The sequence below is a fragment of the Vanacampus margaritifer genome, chromosome 2, assembly GCF_051991255.1.
Source record: "Vanacampus margaritifer isolate UIUO_Vmar chromosome 2, RoL_Vmar_1.0, whole genome shotgun sequence".
NCBI lineage: Eukaryota > Metazoa > Chordata > Actinopteri > Syngnathiformes > Syngnathidae > Vanacampus > Vanacampus margaritifer.
In genome coordinates, this window is record NC_135433.1 from 37203696 (window position 1) to 37225318 (window position 21623).

Here is a 21623-nt window from a genome sequence, read left to right on the forward strand (position 1 = left end):
GGTCACCGTGTAAGTATTACCGCACTACTGAACAGTGGACACATTACATTGCTTAAAGACTCTATGTACTTGTGTACGTGTTGTTATGGTGGCTTTTAACATACTTGGCCTAAAATAAGATTTTGATATTTATTGAGGAGCCCTTCAATGTATTGTAATCTGAGTGGGCTCATTTCTCACCATCTCCAGCTGCAGCTGCTTGTTTAGGGTGGAGTTAAGCTTCTCCTGCTGTTTGCCATACATCTGCATGATCTCCACCACAATCCTGTCCTTGTCGTCCTCCAGCCCGCCAGACGTCATGTTGACGGCACATCCCGCATCATCGTCCGCCGCCTCCGTTACAGGCGGCGGCAATGCATGATGAAGAGGAGAAGGAGGAGGAGGGCTGCGGGTGCGGGCGGCTATCTTGCCGCTCAGGCTGCTCGTCTCCATGGAAACTGCCTGGGTTTGGCATTCCCGCTCGGCAGCGTGTTGGGATTTGGCCTCCTCAGCCAGTGGAGGCGACGCGTGGAGATCTGAGGAAAAGAAGCGGGATGAAGATGGAAGTTAGAGAGGATAATATAAAAAGAGGCAGCAAGTCACGTTTTCAAAAATAGTTCACATCTCCATCACGGCAAAATCGGAATTGAGGAGGGCTTATGCGGCACCTGGCAACTTGATCTGTCACTTTAAAACAGGGGGTGGACTAGATTCGAATTTACAAAGTAGACAGATGAACCAAAAAATATATACAAAAGTTAAATACATAAGTCATAAGTCTTATCACTTAAAAGAAAATGCAATTAATAAAGTGACATCAACAAATTCAGAAAAGATGAACACATTTTAGTGAATGAAATGTAGGATTAATTAATGTAACAAATATTCCAGACCTCTTAATAATGTACATGCTTGCTTAGTGGGGCAGATTAAAGACTACCTCTGCTTGGAGAGGCATCAAAAGCCGCATTGTTTGCATTGCTTTTTATTCATATAGTGTGTGTGTGTGTGTGGCAAATAAATAGCGCATACAGTACATGCTATACACAAATAGCAGTGAGGCATTCTGATGGATCAAAAGGAAGTAGGATAGCAAAAGAATGGAAGGTACGCAGAGACTGGGAAGAAGAGGAGGAGGAGAAAGAAAGTGAAAGCAGATTTGAAAAATCAGGGCCCCAAAGACAGTTTGCCTTAGCAAAATTAAATTTAGTTAGCATGTCTAATATGAGTGGAGGGGAAAAAAAGAAAAAGTCTAAAGAAGACATGCTGGAAAAGAATTTGGTAGGTATGTCAATAATGAATGCCCAAAAAGACATGGGCGGACATTTTGGAGTCATTTTGATGACAAGTTGTTTAGTAGAATAACCCAAAGCCAGATAGATACAGTATAGCAACATAAAATTTGGTAGGCATGTCTATCATGAAGGATGGAAAAGTGTAGCATTTAGACAGAAGAGGCCATTTAAGCGTGATTTTGTAGAAAATGTATATTTGGCAGCATGACCCAAAAAGTCAGAAAATTCAGCTCTGAAGCCAGTTTGACTTAGCAACATGAAACTCAGTAGGAATGTATTTCATGAGTAGACAGACAAAAGTGTTGCAAGTACCCATGCTTGAAAAGACCAAATCTACCATTTTGGTTTGAAGTGGCCATTTTTGCATCTGCGGGACAGGAGGAGTGAAGAAAGTGACAGCAGACTGCGTGGGAGGCGGAGTTGCGGAAAAGAGAAAATAATGGAAGGAGAAATGTTCGCAGTGAGACAGGCTGGAATGGCGGAGACATTCCTGTGATTGCGATTAACACACACACATACACACACACGCGCACGCATGCATTTATGCATAAAACGCACAACAGAAGTGCAGAAAAGGAGGTCACTGCCAGCCCTTGCTCATCAATAGTGAGGTACCGATCCCCACACCCCCCAAGTGAAGGTCAGCACATGATTATGTGCATGGCTGCGGGCGTGTATGTGTTTGTTTGTGCGGTTTACTCTTTACAGCGCACACGTGTCTCTTCCATAAGCATGCTTGTCTCTCTCTCCCGCTCACGTCGTAAGAATGTTAATAGCTTGTGCTAGGTCCTATATATGAGTGTCATTTATTTACAAATATGCAGCACTTTACCAGCAGACCGCTAGCGAGCAGACTTATTACTAACACACATGACTGCAGCTACAGGCTCCATTTTATATTCGTCCCCCGATTGTATCCATCCCTCAAATTGCTGCCATCGTCAATATCAGTTATTGAAGGTCTAACTACTGCGCTATGAGCTCCGTTGCTAACCAAAACAGCAGGGACAGGAAGTATAGCTACTAGGCCACACAGTGAACAAACAGAGCAGCTCTGCCTCTGACCAGCTGATGGCTTTGATGCTTTTAGCAGTCAAAGCAAAGAATAATGTCACTGCTCCAGCACGCTCACAACCCTCGCGAGGGATAAGCGGTTTGGTAATTGGGCGGATGGATGGATTATATTTTTATGTGGTTAAATTCAGTCCGTTCAAAAAACTGAAGATGTGCTTTTCTTAAAAAAAAAAAAACTGACCCCCCCCCCCCCATTTAATTAAAACGTTATGTTACTGTATAAATTATTTGAGAATGTTTCTTATGGCGGTATTTCATCTTTTAGAACTTGTGCTTTGGAACCAGAAGGTCACAAGTTTGGCACATAGTTGTTGGAGAGATGCTATTCTGCTTGCGGGTTACCGCCTAGGTGCCCGTGAGCAAGATGCCGTTGCACCATTCAGTGATGCAGCACTCTTTGGGTGCCTCTCACTCCGAATCTCTCCATGCACGCGTTTGCTCTGGTTCTACATGTAGTGTGCAACACAAAAACATACAGTGGAAGAGTGTAAATTGAATTTCCCCTTGAGGGATTATGCTGAATATTGTAAATGATTTGAAATGAAACAGAAGATTCATTTACTGCAGAATATATTGCCAGCAGTTTTATGTTTTGCCTTTTTTCCCCTTAATGTGAACCGGAAGCGTGGCTTTATAAACTAACGACGCGTGATTTTTGGCCTAGCATCACACCGCTTATTTATCACAAATTGCTACTCACCCATAGGAGGCTCGTCATGGTGTGGCGCTCCTCGGCCGTAATGGTGCTTGAGCAGCGCACTGAGCATCTCGGGGCTCATCTCCGCCTCCCTGCGCAGCGACACGTTGGGAGCCACCATCTTATCGTACGTGTACAGGTAGTAGCTAGAGAAGACGAGAAAAAAAACGAGAGATTAAACACTGATATACACTCTGAGGTAGCTTTTATTAATTCCGTTTGTTCATAATTGACTGACTACAGCTTTTTGTTACCCTACTCATCATCGTGAGCAAGCATTGTCACCTTTCATGGTCTCATAAAACCTTATGAGTTATGGACTTTGCAGGGATGATATGCAACATATCCACGCGCCGTAATTCACGCTGCGCGGGCCATAAAAAGCTCACTGGAGCTGAATATTGGGGTCGGTCTTATCTTGTGTTTACACCGGCTACGCCTAAACAGACCTTGGGCTTATCACAAACGTCCAGGTGGCACTATCTGAATCTTTGCTCGTGGAGACCCTCCCCCCCACCATCATCATCATCATCATCACGAGCTCGCCTCCAGACAGAGCTGTGGCTGGTACAGCGAACTAGGTTAAGCAGAAAAGTACAACAGTGGCAAACCAGGTCTGATTGAATAATGCACACCCGGCTCATAGCTGACATGTACGCGGCTAATGGGCATCGAATGTGACGCTAAGTGCTGCGGATGTATTGCGAGACGTTCATTATGGCTCACTGGCCCAGACGTGATGGCTACAAACTGGTGCAGGCGGGTTTGAGGTTGCGGGTCAACAGTATGTTTATGTGACAGTCATGTGGCTCTGGCGGGGTGAGAGGTACGAGCGCTAATCCCACCGACATCAGCACGTCACACAGGTCACACGCGGGGCAGGTCGACGTGAGTTTGGTTTCCACTTTTTAATCTGGGTGGGATTACGCTGCAATGGATGATGGTGAGAAGAGGATGAAGCCAATTGGAATCATATCAGTTATATCATTCCTTTTCTTCCGGGGGGTTGTGTGTAAAAAAGAAAAAACATGGGTGGGAAGTAGCTATTTTGCAGGATTTATGTAAAAAGGACCATAGTGGGGGTATAATCAATCAATTTAATATTTGATGAAGATCTTTGGTCATTGAAGTCGTGCATCAGTCACAACAGAAAGCTATCCAAAAGATGTTTTCTTCTATTTTTGTGACTGTTGGAACCCTATTTTGGTAGTCAGGCGCACGTGCACTTGGCGTAAAAACGGGCACATCTTTTTTTTCTTAATTGTCTAAATTCTGTGTTCGAGAATTTGGCAGGCCATTTTGTGCCTCACTGGGCATCCTGGCAGACCAAGGGTAATTTTGTGAAAGAAAGTAGACTAAAATTTAGACCAGCTAACAACAGGTCCAAGTTGTGGCACAGGTCAAGGCACAAGTAGACAGATTTTGAGCTCCACGGATGTGGGTGGTGGACATTATCGTATTTCATTCATAAATATGACAACAAAGTGGGTCAATCGCTCTGAAATTCATAATCATTGTAAAAATTAATTTATTTAATGAATTATCATTATGCTTTGATTGTGGCTGCCTGATTAATTGGGCCAACATCACTCTTTTTTTTTTATTACCGGCCGGATTAAACCTCTTTGCGGGCCTGATCCGGCTCTCGGGTTATATGTTTGACACCCATGCTATAGTGGATAAAGGACATGGACGGGTAGACTATTCTATGTCGGTGCCATTTATATGGCACACAGACAGAAAAAAATGTGTTGTCTAAAGCAGCTCCAAATATGCAGTGCTTTTCTAGGTTGTAGTACCTGGGGTGGACCAGGGTGGGGTGTCCCGGCTCCTCCTTGATGTCCGGGAAAAGCTGATTGTACACCATGGTCGGAGACATCTTACCCTGTGGTAAAAACAAACAAACAAAATAAAACACCCATACAGTTTTGAATAGAAGAATGATTAGAGAAGGTGATTATATGCATCTAAGCGCTACATGGAGACATGAAGCAGGAAATGGGCTGCACTGTCAGGATCGTAATCCAATAGAGTTAATATATGCTGCCAGGAGACACGGATGAGGGATAACCTGCAGAACACTGAGCAACTGTGTGTGCGTGTGTGCACGTGCACGTGAAAATGTGATAATCATGATAAAGTGCTCCGAAGAGTATCTCTGCAGCTGTGTTATCGTGTGTGTATGCTCCCTGACAAGTTGCACAGAGGAGGCACATGCCATCAGAAAATGACCGGCTTGTGTGAGTGTGTGCGTGGTGGTTGACCCAGTGAGCTGACCCACATGTACGGGAGGGCGGCGGGAGCAACGGGAGGTGATGGATGAGAGATTGCGGAGGGGGAGGTAAAGGAGGGGGTAGCCCAGCGACTGACCTTCCTCGTGGGCTCGGTTTCAGCCAGCTTGCCGCTGGGGGAGCAAAGGTCCGCGGAGGATTTGCACGCTTGGTTCTCCTGGTCTTCATCCGCCGCAGCTGTCTTCTGGAAGAAAAGAGGGCATTTCAAGGTTAAACAAGATGGCAGTGTATAAAAGGAATCCTAAAGTCAGTTTCATATCGATTAATAGCAATACTTAAAAAAAAAAAGAAAGAAAAAAAAGCTGTCAATCACTACAGTGGATAGCTAATGAAGCTCTGACCTTTTTATATATGCCACATTTGTGCATCTACTCAAAAGCTGATAATCAGGCCAGACTTTTTCCCGCACTTACAAATACTAACCAGTGGTGGGCATAGTATGCGAGGAGACACTCATGGGGTCTGCAAAGACTGACAAGATTTGCTCCTATAGAAGAAAACTATGCTGACGACAGTGTGGTTAACGAACAGAGGAAAAGTAGAAAGACAAGGACAGAGACGAACACCTTTGAAAATGTAGGGCAGAGGAACAAATGACATCCAGGAGTTAGAAAATGGAGACGAATGTCATCAAAAAAACAAGCGAGGTCTACGGGAATGAACGAGGCCGCCTAGGAAGCTCTATGAATAAAAGAGGAGCAAAGCCGAGCGGGCTGCCACTACGCGCTGGTGTGCGTGTGATTCATTGCTAGGCAGGCCACAACGCAGCTGGGAGTCTCTCTCAATTTGAGGATGCACTATATATTATACACTATAGATGTGTGTGCGTGTGCTGGATCTTTATGATTATTTATGTCAGCTTCTTAGCCCGTGAGCCCTGTGTGTGCTTAGTAAATACTAGCAGCATCACTTCTGCGCATGTGTGTTTGCAGCAAATCCAGGACATGCTCAGCAAGAGGCCTGATGGAGCTAATGCTCAACTCTCCAACCTATAATACAACTAAAATGAAATAAAATTACTCTTTATACAGGCCTGACAGTCAGGTAATGGAGAGAGAACATGGAATACTAATCAGCATAGCTGCACAATATTTACGTGGTGAAACTCATTACATTGAATGGCACAGTTTTGATGTCTTGATATGTGTCAGTCACTACAGCTGACAGCTATTCAAAAGCGGCTTTCTCCTTTATGCATGAGTCTTGGCATCAAAATCACACATCAGTCACAATAGGCAGCTAATGTAAAGATGTTTTCGTTCTGTATATGCACAAGTTTCAATGAGAGGATATACACGCAAACACACAGTGAATATTAATAAACAACCCAGCCATTGTCGCTAATAGCTCAGCGTGCCACTAAATGAGTTTGACAAGTAGGTAGCAGCCACCTAACATGCGAGCTAATGGATAATCCGTCTTTGTTTGGCAAATTATGGTATCAGCAAAGGGATTGCTCATTCTCAATTGCTCCTCAAAGTATTTTTTCACTTTTGGTTATTATTAGCACTAAATACAAAACATACCTCACAATTTGCGTAAAATGCCATGCAAAACCAAAATAGCTGATTTCCTGTTAAATTTTAGACATGGGTCCCTGCCCTGTGACTTTTATCCAGTTTCGTGTCGCCTTTCTTCATGGAGGATCCTCAAGAAGATCTTCGACAACGTGTATTACCCACATTAGCAGGGGCAGGGGAAGCAACAACAAAAAAGAAAAACTACAGCCGGCTGCTGTCAAGCCATGAAAATACAGTACCATACACTGTACCTGTAGATGAGAAAATTAAGTGTGCAGTCTAGAGGTGTTGAAAAAAATCATTTTGGCAATATATCGCGATATTACCGTGCACAATTCTCGTATCAATTCAATATGCGGCAAATCGATTTTAAACATCTTACTTGAGGTTAGCTTATCTAGAGGAGTCAAAAAATATCACAGGTGCTACATGAAGCTTCATTTGTCCGTCTGTCTGTTTGTCTGTCTGGTTAGCTGTTTAGCTAGCTAGCTATCACCTTTAAATAAGAGTGCCATCTAGAGGAGTAAAAAAAGATCACAGGTGCTTCATAAAGCTTCATCTGTCTGTCTGTCTGGTTAGCTGTTTAGGTATCTAGCTAACTGGCCCATTTAAATCAAGAGTGCCATCTAGAGGAGTCAAACAGTATCACAAATGTTTCATGAAGCATCATTTGTCTATCACTACTGATTAATATTTTCCAAATTTTGAAAAAAAAAAAAAAAATCGCAATAATCGACTTATAGATTCGTATCATGATTAATTGTGACCTATGTAACCATGTTTTTGTGGTTCATAGAAAACCAATAAAGTGCAATATACGGCATGTGGAGCCTCAAGACCCGATACAGAATCACAGTTTCTCATAGTACAGCGGTAGATGGGCAGGGCTCAATTGCTCAGTATGAAGGTGTGAGTCACAAACTGTCATTTTTTTTCTCTGGGTCGTCCTTTCCAGTCGGGGTCGGTCACGTCGTGCAGTTATGACAGATATGTCCATAGAATTCTGTGTTGATTGGTGTCGTGCTAATAAATAAAAAGAATAATCTGTCAGGACTGTCAACAAAGGAATACAACCATGTCTTGGTAATGTGTGTGTTGTCAGGGACAGTGGGGTATTTACAAAGACGCACATGAATGAGCGTGTGTTTGCACATGTAACAGCCTGGAGGCATATGCACAGCCAGGTGTGTGTGCCCGTGTGCGTGTGCACGTGTGATCCGACACTGTGTGTATGTGCAGAGCGAGGGGGCTCGACTGTTTATGTTGGCTCCTGATTGGCTGGATTTTGTTTTTCTTCCCTACTGCAGAAGTAGAGAGGATGGGAGGGGGCGAGCGGGAGAAACTCCGACCCAGAGACTGGCGGAAAGCGACGGTAAAGCCACTGCAGTGGTGCGTTGTAGAAGCAGGTCGGTGTGTGTATGTGTGCAACGGGAGGCAACAAAAACAAGAGAAGAAATCAGCGTGGATGTTAACGACGGGTTGCCCAGCAGTCGTTTCTCTGCTTGACCCTCATGACAGCTCACGTTGTGCTGATGAGACAGCTCATTAAAGTGCACACCTCTGTGTGTTTATGTGTGTGTGCATGCGGTCTTTATGAGGACCCGTCACATGACATGTATGCGAAGGACACTGGGGCCCGGCTTCCAAGAACTGTTTGAAGGTGAAAGCTGGCTATTGAATGGCTCAAAGGGTACTGCTTTATGGTACAACTGATTAAAAACATTTTCTTCATTCAAAAGCTGTAATATGTATGATTGACCAGTAATTGACAAAGGCCATTACTTTGCGGCAGCCGTGATTGGCGTTTGACGTTCATTTATGTGACAAATTATTTATTACCATTTTTAATATTCTGAACTCCTGTTTTCATAGCCCTGATATTCTTTCCACAGAAAAGTTGTTGCGCGCAACATCGCGGATATTGTGGCAACGGGAAGGAAACTCATCAGACATTTTAAACACTCATCGCTTGCCTATTACCGACTCTACGACATACAGACGCAGTTAGGTCAGCCCAGGATGCGTCTACAGCAAGACGTTACCACTAGATGGAATAGCACGGATTACATGTTACAGTCGCTGATGCTAGCCGAGTACGTGTTACCAGCTACACTCACTGCACACCAGTGGGAGCTAATGGAAAATGTGCTGACCATCCACGCCATTTGAAGAACTTACAAAGGAGATCAGCTCATCGAGAGCTACAGCAGCAGATGCCATCCCACCCGTCGCTACACTCAAACGGCTTTTGGCGAGACGAGCAGACACACACCGTGGTGTGGCTACAGCCAAAACAACACTTCTGGAGGCTGTTGTGAGAACATTCAGCAACATTGAGCACTAGCCCCTGTACAGTGACAGCCTAGCCACTATTCTTGATCCAAGGCAAGTAACTAACTATGAACGTATATTTTTTTTTGCCATAATAATTACTGTTAAGATACTTATTACACTTACAAAACAATTTTAAAAAGGAAATTGTTTTTCTGAACTGTATTTTACTATTTACATGCGTGTGATAAAAAGGAATACTGTATACAAAGCCCAATGATTGGTCCATCTTTCTTTGTTTATACAAAATAAGGTATAAGAATCGGCACTTCTCAGCAGAAGTGAAGGATGAAGTGAGAGAGCTCCTTTTTGCTAAACTTGCAGAGACCAGATGCAGACCCGTAGATGAGAGACCCGCTGCTGAAACATCCACCCAACCGGAACCTCCTGACATAGAAGTACCTGCAGCTACTACTTTCAGTACACAATGAAATCCTGAAGGAGAACATTGAAAAGGAGCAACAATTAGCCAGCCATTCCGCCATGCAGGTACAGAACTACCTTTCTGAGGTTCCTATTGACAGAAGCCAGGATCCAATGGCCTTCTGGAAGCTCAATGGAAGTCGTTTCCCTGAACTTGCCCGAGCCTATCTTTCTGCCCCGTGCACAAGCATTGAAAGCGAGCGCCTGTATAGCTCAGCAGGTCATGTAGAAGATGAAAAAAGAAGTCGTTTGTCTGGTGAAAACGCAGCGATGCTTTTGTTCATCAAGAAAAACCTTCCATTAATTAATGCATAAGTAACTGGAGTTGCTGCATTTAGACATGTATCCGTTTTGCACTGTGAATGTGTGGGTGCACGAATAATGTATCCACTCCATTGTAAAGCGTCTTTGAGTGTCTGGAAAAGCGCTATATAAATGCGATGCAATATTAATATAATTATTATTATTATTATTATTATTATTACAAGGAAATAATACTCAGGAAGGACACTTTACCGATACTGCCGAAAACTTTTTGTTGTAAAATCTCAAAATAGTTCTGCAGTGTAACCTGTTGCACAAGTTGTATATTAAAATGTGAAAAAAGACTAGGGATCTAGGTATTGCTTATTTTTTTCCAATTAAAAAAAAATAGAATCTTAAAAGTGTAAGCTCTTGATTTTGAGGGGGGAAACAAATTATGATTGGCAAACATCGAGATCGGCTAGCCAGGCCAAAAAATTGTGATCGGTGCACCCCTATTTGTAACCCCTGTGATAAATGGGGGGTTATTTGAGTTTAAATTGTTTATTGCCACGGGAAGGAAATTAGCTATGGCACATCACAACGTGTATGTAACTAAAGAAGGAAAACCTAGTGTGAAACCTATTGAAACAAAAACAAAGTATCAAATACTGTATCGCCTTGGTACCATGATCGTGACTGACGATACATTGCAACATTAACATTTTTTTCCAGCTCGTGCGTATGTCAATGCAGACATTATCCGAATGTTTGCCAATGTGATTGTCAGTGTGATGGTTGACATGCAGTAGACTATACATATTTGAATGTCTATATATGCGGCAGCGATATTCATGTACATGTGCGCACAGTTTATCTGACAGTTGACGGCTTAACGCCCACCACCCACACGCACACACACTGCTCTGCTCATTATTTCCGTAGATTCGTGCTGGCTTAATGAGTGTGTTTGCACACCACAACGCAACTGTCTCGCTCGAACCTTGCGTTGCCCATCACTCCCTCACTGACCCCGCCTCCCACCCCACCATGTTTTTATTAACAAACAACATGTTGTGCTAATCGTCTATAAAGGAGCACCTCTCTTATGTAGGCTGCTAAAACACACACACACACACACGGAGACACACAACCCCCCGGCGCACACAAACACACAAACACACAAACACGTATGTCTCCACTCCAGCCCCTTGTGAGGCCAAACCTCGCCTTGTGACAATGTGGATTAGCATTCCGCACACTCGCTCGGCTGAACTCTGCCCCGTTGTTCCTAATCACCAGCAGTCTGCTTGCCTGCTGCTGCAGCCACGCACACACACATGAACACACATGCATACACACACACTATGCAGCAGCGGCGGCAGCTCGATGAAACATACTGCCCTAGACAGACTCGGCCATGTGAACGTTCACAGTGACCCATTTCCGCAGCCTCGGCATATTCCCCAGACCATTAGCACACGTGACGCTTCCGCAACAGACAACTTTATTGGAGCAGAAAGATGTTTGTGTGGTGTGTCGGCTGTTAAATACTACAACAGCTACGACGACAACAACATACACCACCGCAGAGTCTGGCGAGCGACTTTCAAGTTCAGGGTAAACTGATAACATTGCGCTACGCGGAACCTAATGCGGGATACGGCTCGGCCAGTCAAAATGTTTATTGGCTTATTTCATTTGCGAGTGGAGCGAGCGGCTGTGTGCGATGCAGGCAAGCGGTGCGACTTTCACATGACACACACATGCGGATTGACACAGACAGGCCAGGAAGTACCGAGGTCAAGCTCCTACTCCCTCACGTGGCCCAATACACAGGCAGTTATAAATACCCATGCAGTCTTCCTGCTGAATGTATAATGTATGTATACAGTATATATACACTCTGTATACATAACGGACATATAAAGAGCAGTCAAGTGGAAAGGAAGTTAAGTGTGTGCGCATGTGTGTAAAGGACAGCGCTATGTTGGTCAATTATAAACGAATCATGACAACAATGAATCCACCACTTGTTTGGGCGATTGTCACAACTACGGATTGTACTGCTGGAATTTTAACAATGATTAAGTCGCTATTTAGATACAGATTTTTATGGCCGTGATAGGTATGGAGCAGGTTTGCACATATTATGTTGTAAGTGCGTATATGTGTGGGGGGGATGCCACAGTAACCTGCTGGTATGATTGAGCTCATATCTTATCTCGGTTACAATAAAAAGAAAGAGCGGGCCTTCATTTTGAACTTTCATCTCAGAGGCGTCACGCACACACACTCCGTATATCTCTAGTTGTTTACCTCTGAAGGTTTCCTGGAAATGACTATAGAATGGCAAGGTCATATCAAAATCGCAGACTTCCTGTATAGGGATGTCACAATATTCACAATTTCGCAGTAGTAAAAGCGCCTCAACATCGATGTGGTTTTGTCTTGATATCAAATAATGAGCCTTTCAAGAAGAAATACACTAAACATTGGCTGAGTGACCCATGACACCGAAATGTTGCATTGAACGCGCAAGTAATGAAACTTCACCAAAACAATATCCAAAAACATAACCATACATTTTTACCAAAAAGAACTTCTGAAATGCCCGCATGATATCAAATGACTGAGAGGTATTTCCTTTGGCATTTCAAGTATGTGTTCTTCAGATTTTTTGTGGCTCTGCTCATGACAGGCGCACCTACCATATTATATTGATGTTGCTCCGTGGCTTCGGGCTGATTTTTTTTCAGTTTCCTGACTGAGTACAATTCATGTTACTCAGTCAAACTCACAACACTGTCACCCATGGTGTCTCTCCCTCTTGCCCCTGAGAGCCCATTCATGTGCTTGGCATTTAAGAGGAGGTCAGTGCAGCAGACGTTTTCAGTTTTTTTTTTGTCAGAAAGAGGAAGTCGACTTTATTTGGGTGCGCTTTTGCTGGAAGAGTCGCCCGCAGAGACGTGGTCACGCCCTGTCTGCTTCCACCACATCCTGCCGCAGTCTGTTGGGCCGTGTCAGACGCCAAGCTGTCGAAATATACACTTCCTGTCTTAGCTGCTCGACAGCATCAGGCACGGTAGAAGCTTCTTTTTTTTCCTTAACTGATATACAAACAGCGTTGACACATCCTGGGATACACGTCCACTATTTGAAAAGTGTTTTCGACACACTGCATCAGTTAATCGTTACAGTGCTGACAATGCATGTTCAGGTGGTCGCTGTTCTGTGTAAGTCCTGCAGGTAGTATTTCTAACCGGTGACGACTGTTAAAACAAATCAAGCAGAAAACCACCACAATGCGACAGGGTTATCATCTGTGCTGAAAACACAAAGTGGATATTTTGTTTATGTATATTGTATTTAATGTGTAATTTAATATCTAATTTTGCTTTTTTTTTTTTATAGCATTTCGCATTTTTGGGGACCTACAGTTTTTCAAATTTTCCATCAACTCTGACATTGGTGTGCGGATGATGTCCACAGTTACAATCGATCTTTTAATTTGTCTGCTACTCATAGAACCCCTTCTTGGATTAGCTGACAAGTTTCATCAAAAAAATATCCATTATTAGGTTCATACACGCAAGGTGGCGGCTCCTTGTCATGTTGCTAATCTAAGGATTCCTTGCGGATTTTGTATCAATTAAGGATTCTGCTACGGATACGATCGTGTCTCTCTACTTTGCAAATAGGATACTCAGTCGTATTGGTTTATCGTTCCCAACACTAGTGACGATCTGACACATAAACCTCCCATCTGTCTGCTTTATAAATGATGAACCCACCTGCCCCCCTCCCATGCCCTCCACACACACACACAAGCACAGACACACAAACGGTCTTAATCCAATAAGCCATTTATTCATGGACTGGGAGCGGCACTTTGTTTCAGCAACCAAATCAATAAGAACCCATGAGCTCGTAATAAAGTGAGGCATTTAAAGGAATACACTTTTTTGGCGGGAAGGATAAGATGTTGAAGGGACTTCATTAGCGCATCAATTGGGAATTCTAGATCACCTAATAAAACCTAAAACTTCCTGCAAATTGAGAAGAAGTAATGTTGAAAGGAGCAAAAAAATAAATAAATGTGTGTGTTTCACGTGAGGGAAATGTCCGAACAGGTGGACAAACAGGAAGCAAATGGAGACAGCAGACAGGTGAGACTGATGTCATGCGACCTGATGTCTGTGCCCTCGCCCCCACATCCCATACATGCGCACACACACACAGATAAGGAGTGTTTCATTCCCGCCCGATTAGATTTGGCTTCAGGCCCGCTGGAATATTTCTGCGCCACATGAGCGCTGTCTAGACCAGGGAAGGGAAATTCTAAAAACAAATGAAAGCTAACAGCAGCCTTGAACTAAAACTTTTCTTTCTTGAGACTTTTTGGTGCATAGCCTCAAGACAGACATATGTCTACCACATTGCATGTAGCTAAGTGAAATTGGCTTTGGTGTCTGAATTTTGAAACCATTAAGAGGGATCCTACTAAACGAAAATATCCATCAAATAAATAACACTAAAATGGTCTCTTCAAACCAAAATGGTAGACTCTATTTATGATCGACATAAATTGAATGTTTTCAAGTGAAACTGGCTTTGGGGGCTGGATTTTCAATACATTGTGGACAACTACCACTTGTAAATGCAAATGACCCTGAAATGGCCAATTGAAAATAAAATGGCAGACCTCCTCTCTCCTTTTCAGCATGGGTATTTTCATCATAGACATGCCTATGAAATTACACTTCGCTAAGTAAATATGGCTTCAGGGGCTGGATTTTCAAAACATCCCAGACCATACTACCAAATGTTAGTTTGTGTCGAAATGATCCGAAAATGGACACTTCAAATTAAAATGTCCAACTTCCTACGTCTTTTCCGTCAAGAGTTTTTGCGATTTTTACGTTGGTCTGCTCATGATGGACATGCCGACCAAATGATGTTGCCAAGTGAAAATGGCTCTGGTGCAGCATAAAAAAAAAACATTCCTGGGGAAGAAAGCCTTTGTATCTAACAAAAAAAAAAGTATAATGTTTTTTAATTATAATCGTTGCCACGCGCGGTGGCTGACTGATTAGCACGTCCGGCTTCCAGGACGTGAGATCGAGTCCGGGCTTCGGCCTTTCTGGGTGGAGTTTGCATGTTCTCCCCGTGCTTGCGTGGGTTTTCTCCGGGTACTCCAATTTCCTCCCACATTCCAAAGACATGCATGGCAGGTTAATTGAACACTCCAAATTGTCCATAGGTGTGATTGTGAGGGTGGATGTTCGTATCTGTGTGCCCTGCGATTGGCTGGCAACCACTTCAGGGTGTACCCTGCCTACTGCCCGAAGCCAGCTGGGATAGGCTCCAACGACTCTTGTGAGGACAAGCGGTTAAGAAAATGGATGGATGGATGGATGGATGGATGGATGGATGGATGGATGGATGGATGGATGGATCGTTGCAACACAGTTTTTATACATTTAGTATTTCTTTTGAAATAATTGATAGAATACAATCCATACATACACACAGCTCCTGCCAGACATTTTTACAACCCAACCTTGTGCAACCTTGTCATAATGTGCGGGTTAAAGTACCGTAGTTATAAACGTAACAGTGTGCAATGTCTCGCTACTCTTTGCTTTACTGCAGCACTTTGGTTTTTATTTTCCTATGATCCGTCACATAAAAAAAAGGAGCGTCTCGATCAATTTTTCTATTCATCTCCCGTTCTCCCTTTTTTTTGGCAGCGGGTGCGAGCTCACGTCGATGCCGTACGCATGCGGAGTTGTAATGACGTTAGCTCATGAATGGACAAACTGCCTGAGAATACACTTTGCAGGCTGAACACATACACGTTACCCAGTAAGCGAGGGTGTAAGTAGGTTATATTGTTGAACGACGTCGACAAAAGAGGCCTGTTTTTTTCCTTTCAACATTCCAACAATGCTTGTAATTTTTTTAAATTGCTGCATCACAAAATTGTCCTAATTAACTTTTTTTTACAGCATAATGACTTTATTCTGGCATATTTTAGTATGACATTATTGTCATTTAAAAAAGCCGTTTTGTTGTAATTCTACAACTATTGTGAAATTACACCTCCTTCCCTTCCATCCATTCTCTGAACTGCTTCTCCTCACTAGGGTTGTGGGCATGCTGGAGTGGAGCCTATCCCAGTTGAGCTGACTGGGCACCAGGCGGGGTATACCCTGAACTGGTCGCCAGCCAATCGCAAAGCACATGCAGACAAACAACAATTCATATTCACATTCAGATCTTTTTACTTGAAATAATACAAATTTGTTAAATGAAATTGTAACCTTTTTCTTGCAATTTTACGACTTTATTCTAATGCAATTCAGATTTTTTTGCTAGTAACATTACAACTTTGTTACATTTTTCTTGTAAAGCTGCATTTTTTTGTTATTCTGATGACTATTCCGATTCAATTCTCAATTCTCTTGGAAAATACTTTTTTCATGTACTGTATTATTACAACATTATTCTTGTAAAAGTGACAACCTTTCTTGTAATACTACAAATTCACTCTTTAAATCATAACTCTTTACTCTTAAAGTTTTCTCGTAAATAACAAACGACTGTTGTAATGAAAATTTAGACTTGGACAACTTATTCTTGCAATTCGAAGCCCTTTTTGTCATATTTATTTGACTGGCCCTATAGACAGAATGCGAAGAAGGAAGGCGCTGAATGAAAGCAGCCATTCACTTATCTCCTTATAAAATGACAAACAGGAAGCGTTAGGTCATGTCTCACATTGCAGCTGCAGGATGATCTGACTTGGCCTTGACTACGAATTATGCCATTAACACATTAACAACAATAATTAAAAATAATGATAATGCCGACAAGATGCCCTAGTTAGGATGAGCGTCTAGACCGCAGCATGCATCAGACGGTAATGTTTGTCATTCCTGCGTGTGCCTCCAACCAACACCACAAATTCTTTTAGAATATGCTCATGCTGACAATTTTAATCATAGCATTACTAAATGGTAAGCATTCCGACAAGTAGGTCATGCTATCTTTTCTGTCCGTCTATTTGTTTGTGTCCAAATGTTATTTATTTTAACAAATTTTATGAACTTCCTTTGTAATTGATCATGTCCTTGCTGTGAAATTGACATGTGGATTAATCACGTCTTGAAGCAAATTCTGTCAAAATTGAGCAAACCACTTGGCCACAACAACATCCAACAACATTGGCAGATTAACCAGTTCAGAACTCTCATCAATTTATTAATGCTTAGCATTGATCGATCAACAACATGGTCAAATTTGGATTTAAAATTTCTTCATTTTACTAAAAAACAAAAGTTGTGCAGGAAGTACAGTCATAATATTGACAAAAGCTGTCATTTCACCGAAATAAAGTTGTAATATAATGAGTGTTCTAACCAGTATTATTATGACTTTTATTACAAGACGTGTCAGACAAATCAAACGACCACTTTATTCATACCATAATCACCACTTCAGTCATTACTACTGTATATTTTCTTTTCGGCACACTGGCACATTTACAGCACGGTAGTTAATCCCAGCCTTTGAGCGAGTGAATGACATTAAATTAAATGATCGTCTGCAGCTCAGCGTGTTTGCTCCACTTTCCTTCCCCTGAGTCTCCCCCGTAGACACATTGTCGGGGGCTCACCTGTGTGCGCTGCATTACAAGCACACACATAATCACACAGCAGTATGTAAACATCCATCAAACAAGAGGAGGATGACGCAGTGGAAAGACAGGCACACTTCATGAAAGAGGACGAGGAGAATGAGGCCAGTGGGCTCTTGTCTTGTCTATGACTGTACTCGTCATCTGGGCCAATGTGGACGTAAGAGTCTGGAGACTCTCACTGCCAGAGGACACTTGTGAACTCAGAGAATAGCAGCAAAATAAAATAAAATAAAAAACCTCAGAGAGGATGGAACAAGAGAGAGCCTGGAGAGCAGCAAGAGAGATAGAGAAAGTGAGAGAGCGACGTTGCTAAGCAGACGGCGAGCCAGCACAGTCCTGCTTTCACGACACAAAATGGAGATGCTGCCCAAGCCCATCTAGTGTGTACCGTATTTTTCAGACGATATGTCGCTCCAGTCAAAAAATGCATCATGAAGAAGAAGAAGACGCTCAGGTGTGCAGGTCACATTTTTGGGGGGCATTTATTCTAGAAAAAACAATAGAGTAGAAGTCAGACCCAAGATCCACGTTCCCTTGTCGCGTTGATGGCAGCGAACGAGTTCTGGTTGGACTTGAAGCTTTTGCTTTTAACTACGGAAACATTATTTTTTTTTTTTTATATATATATATATATGAATATGGCCCAAGGTAGAATCCTGGTCGGATATTGCGTCTTTAGGTGATGTAAACAGTAAATCCTCGTTCTGGCAGATACTGCATGCTAAAGAAGATGCCGGCAATGCACCAAAAGTATTTGTCAACCACCAAAAGAAAAGACTGAAAAGAAAGTATAAGAAATTAAAAACCCTTAAACAGTTTGGCTTTAGCCACAAGGTGGAGACAAGCTCGTTTACCTGCCAATTGGGTAGAAGCACCTGTGGCTAAAACCAATCTGTGGCAGGGTTTTTTACTTTCTGTACCTCGATTCCCCAACCCTGGAAATATTAGAAGAAGTTGTCACGGCAACTAATTGTTCATCCATCCATTTTCGTAACCGCTTACTCCTCACAAGGGTCGTGGGGATGCTGGAGCCTTTTCCAGCTGGCTTCGGGCAGTAGGCGGGGTACACCCTGAACTGGTTGCCAGCTAATCCAGGGCAATTGTTGTATGATAAACATTTTACTGATTTAATGCGTGTGTGTGTGTGTGTGTGTGTGGGGGGGGGGGGGGTAGTAAGAACATAGAACATTTCTTTTTTTTCTTTTTTTTTTCTTTGTTGAATGTTGAATTGAAAATGATCTCTACCACAAAGACATACTGCTATGTTTGCTTCCTGCTACAACAATGTTCAATGTATGTGTTATGTTTTTCCATGACGTTAATGGTTGACGTCACATAATACTGCATTGGTCATGTTGAGAGAAAAAAAAATAGATGTGAGGGGGGAAAAAATGCATCAGAGACAGAGAGAGAGTAAGAGAGTGAGAGAGTGAGTGCAGGCTCTCATCCATATTACATGTAGTGCTTGTTTGAAGCATCCACTGCTCCTCTCTCTCTCTCTTTTATAAGGCCAGCTTGGCTTTGCTCCCCCCCCCCCCCCCCCCAACACACACACCGCAACCCACCCCAGACCACCCAGCACCCAGGCCTGTCTCTCTGTCAGACCAACACGCACGCACAGCTCCACTGCCGCAAATCCATCTCTTTCTCCTTATAAAAAGAGCTCAAGGACCAACTACAATCATTTCATGTGTGCTCATTTCAGCTTGCAGAAGAAGAAAAGTCCAATGGCACAATTGGAGAATTACCACACTTCTGGATGTCAAAGTCCAAATGAAGTCGCAAAATTAACAGAATGACAAGAATAGTTACAATTGATGAAACTAATTTCTAAAGTTAAAATTAATGAAAAATCGATTGACATTTTATGGAAATAGTCAGAATATTAAGAAGAAAAAGTGAGCCTTTAAATTTTGTGAGAAATTACAAGAACTTTTTTTTTTTACAAAAATAACCTTGTAAAATGAAAGTCTGGCAAATCTCACTGCGGATGTTCAAAACTCCTGTTTCACTGCCCGTCAAGTTACTTTTATGCACATGTTGAGGCTTGTTGACTCTAAATGATTAAGTAAATGATTTGGAAATGTGTCCCGGAGCTGCTTGTACACATTCGCCTCTTTAAACATTGAACGCAAAAGTCGGTGTCTGCATGTCTGAGTCACTTGCTAAAATGTCATCAGGGTCGAGTCATCGGAGTCAACACACCTGGGCGGAAGATCAAAAATGCACGAGGGTGAGATAATGATCAATCTTTGTCTCCGTCTGCGCTGCGATGAGTGGAAAACGAGACCACAAAGTGACAGGAAGTGAATGCTCATGAGTCTTGTTCCTCTCAGGTTTTTTTTTAATGGTGTGCTGCCGCGGGGCGTGTCTACACAACTGCTTATCTTTTTGTGTGTTTGTGTGAGTGTGTGTGTCCTAATGACGGACGTTATCACGCTGAGGTCAGCGTCTGGCCTTGTGTCCTTTTTACCGCCGATGACGAAGCAGCCGAGACGGGGATGTGATTCATCTCAATGGATTTGACGGCCGTGACAAAACGGAAAATGTCTGCCATTACGAAGTGTGCTTATCACAGCGGGCTGCTTAAAATGGTTGCTGCAGAGCGGTGACGTCCCAAGCTACTGAAAGTTGGCTACAGGAGAAACTTTACAGAGGACTTTACCAATCAGGGCATTTATTGTCATGTGTTTAAAAAGCGTAATTCTCCCACAGTCGGGATTGAGTTTTTAACTGGATTAGTCCACTTTACTCCGACGCATTAACGCTGGTCACGTTTTGGGTATCTAGTTTTCCAATCAGCCGATTTACGGAGGACAGTTAGCCTCGCTAGCGTTGCCTATTCCGATGTCAGTGATACTTCAGGACTGACGGCGAGGATGTCAAGCTTCATTCTTCATCGTCACAATATTAATTATGCCTACTAAAGCACAGAAACCTGTGTGAAAAGAAAAACGTTATTTATCAAAGAAGCTATTTGATATGATACGCATCAACGTCATGGTCCGTGAAAAAAAAAGAAGGTTGTACTGTGCTGAAAAACATCAACGATGTCGTTGAATAATTGACGCAAACCTGACTTTCATCACATCACTACAATTGACTACAAAAACTAGTTAGCTGTTTCATCTCTTCTGCACGGTTGTCACAATCGACAATTTGGCTGGCTTCTGTGTAAGAAACAGTGTTTTCACGTTATCACGGCTCTGATTGTAATTTTGCTGGGTCTCGGCGTCACATGGCTTCACTGTCTACTTGTGATATGGTCAAAACATAAAATCTCGATTTTTGCAGTCATTTAGGACGATTACGATTTTAAACTAATAAACCCAACAAACATTTATTTAAAGGTTTCATTTAGTCAAAAATAATTCCTGTGCAAAATGTTCAGACAACAATCATGTATACTGATTCTACATTAGTTTTAACATAAATTTAACATTCATAGTTTGTTCTTAAATGCCACAATTAAGAAGTTGGTAGTTATTGTAAACATGTCTTGTAAAGCACCCATCCAGCATTCTGCCACATGTGCAAAATTACAACTCACAAAAACATTTGAATGTAACAGAACATAAGAACAACAGCTTTTAATAATCCAGAAGACAAAATTCGATTTCACGATTTAGCAAATTTTCAATGATTGGATTTTTAAAATGACGATGTATCGAATGAATTCGATTTATTGCTCAGCCCTAACTTGAAGGCTTGGCATGTTTATGTCGCCACTACTCTTACCTGCAGCGTGACGCCGCTCAGGGGAGTCATGTGTCTCGGGCAGGGACGTGCACACGCAAACATAAGTCTTATTGCTTCATTGCCCTGCAGGTTCCACGCTGCCTCATCTACATCCTGTAAATAGAGTCGTGTTTCCCTTTGGATCCTCGTCCTCCTGCACTCGGCTTCATAGATTATGATCCACTTTTAACGTCTCTAAAATCTATTATTTTCTCATTAAATTCATAAAAATCAGTAGTCGACAATGTTTTATTATTACTACAAAAATTTTTAATAATATTTTAAATTCTGACTATTTTGCACAAAGTTTCCAAAAATAATATTTGG

General features: G+C 42.4%; 1 protein-coding gene across 1 annotated transcript in view; it reads right to left on the bottom strand.

The window, feature by feature from the left end:
- The window catches only part of skila (SKI-like proto-oncogene a), a 60371-nt gene that overhangs the window by 20745 nt on the left and 18003 nt on the right, over window positions 1-21623 (bottom strand). Inside the window, exons 3-6 of the mRNA XM_077556328.1 lie at window positions 5416-5520; window positions 4845-4930; window positions 3049-3191; window positions 181-515 (exon numbers count right to left, since the gene is read on the bottom strand). Coding sequence (XP_077412454.1) covers window positions 181-515; window positions 3049-3191; window positions 4845-4930; window positions 5416-5520 — 669 coding nt within the window. The remainder of the gene's footprint in view (window positions 1-180; window positions 516-3048; window positions 3192-4844; window positions 4931-5415; window positions 5521-21623) is intronic.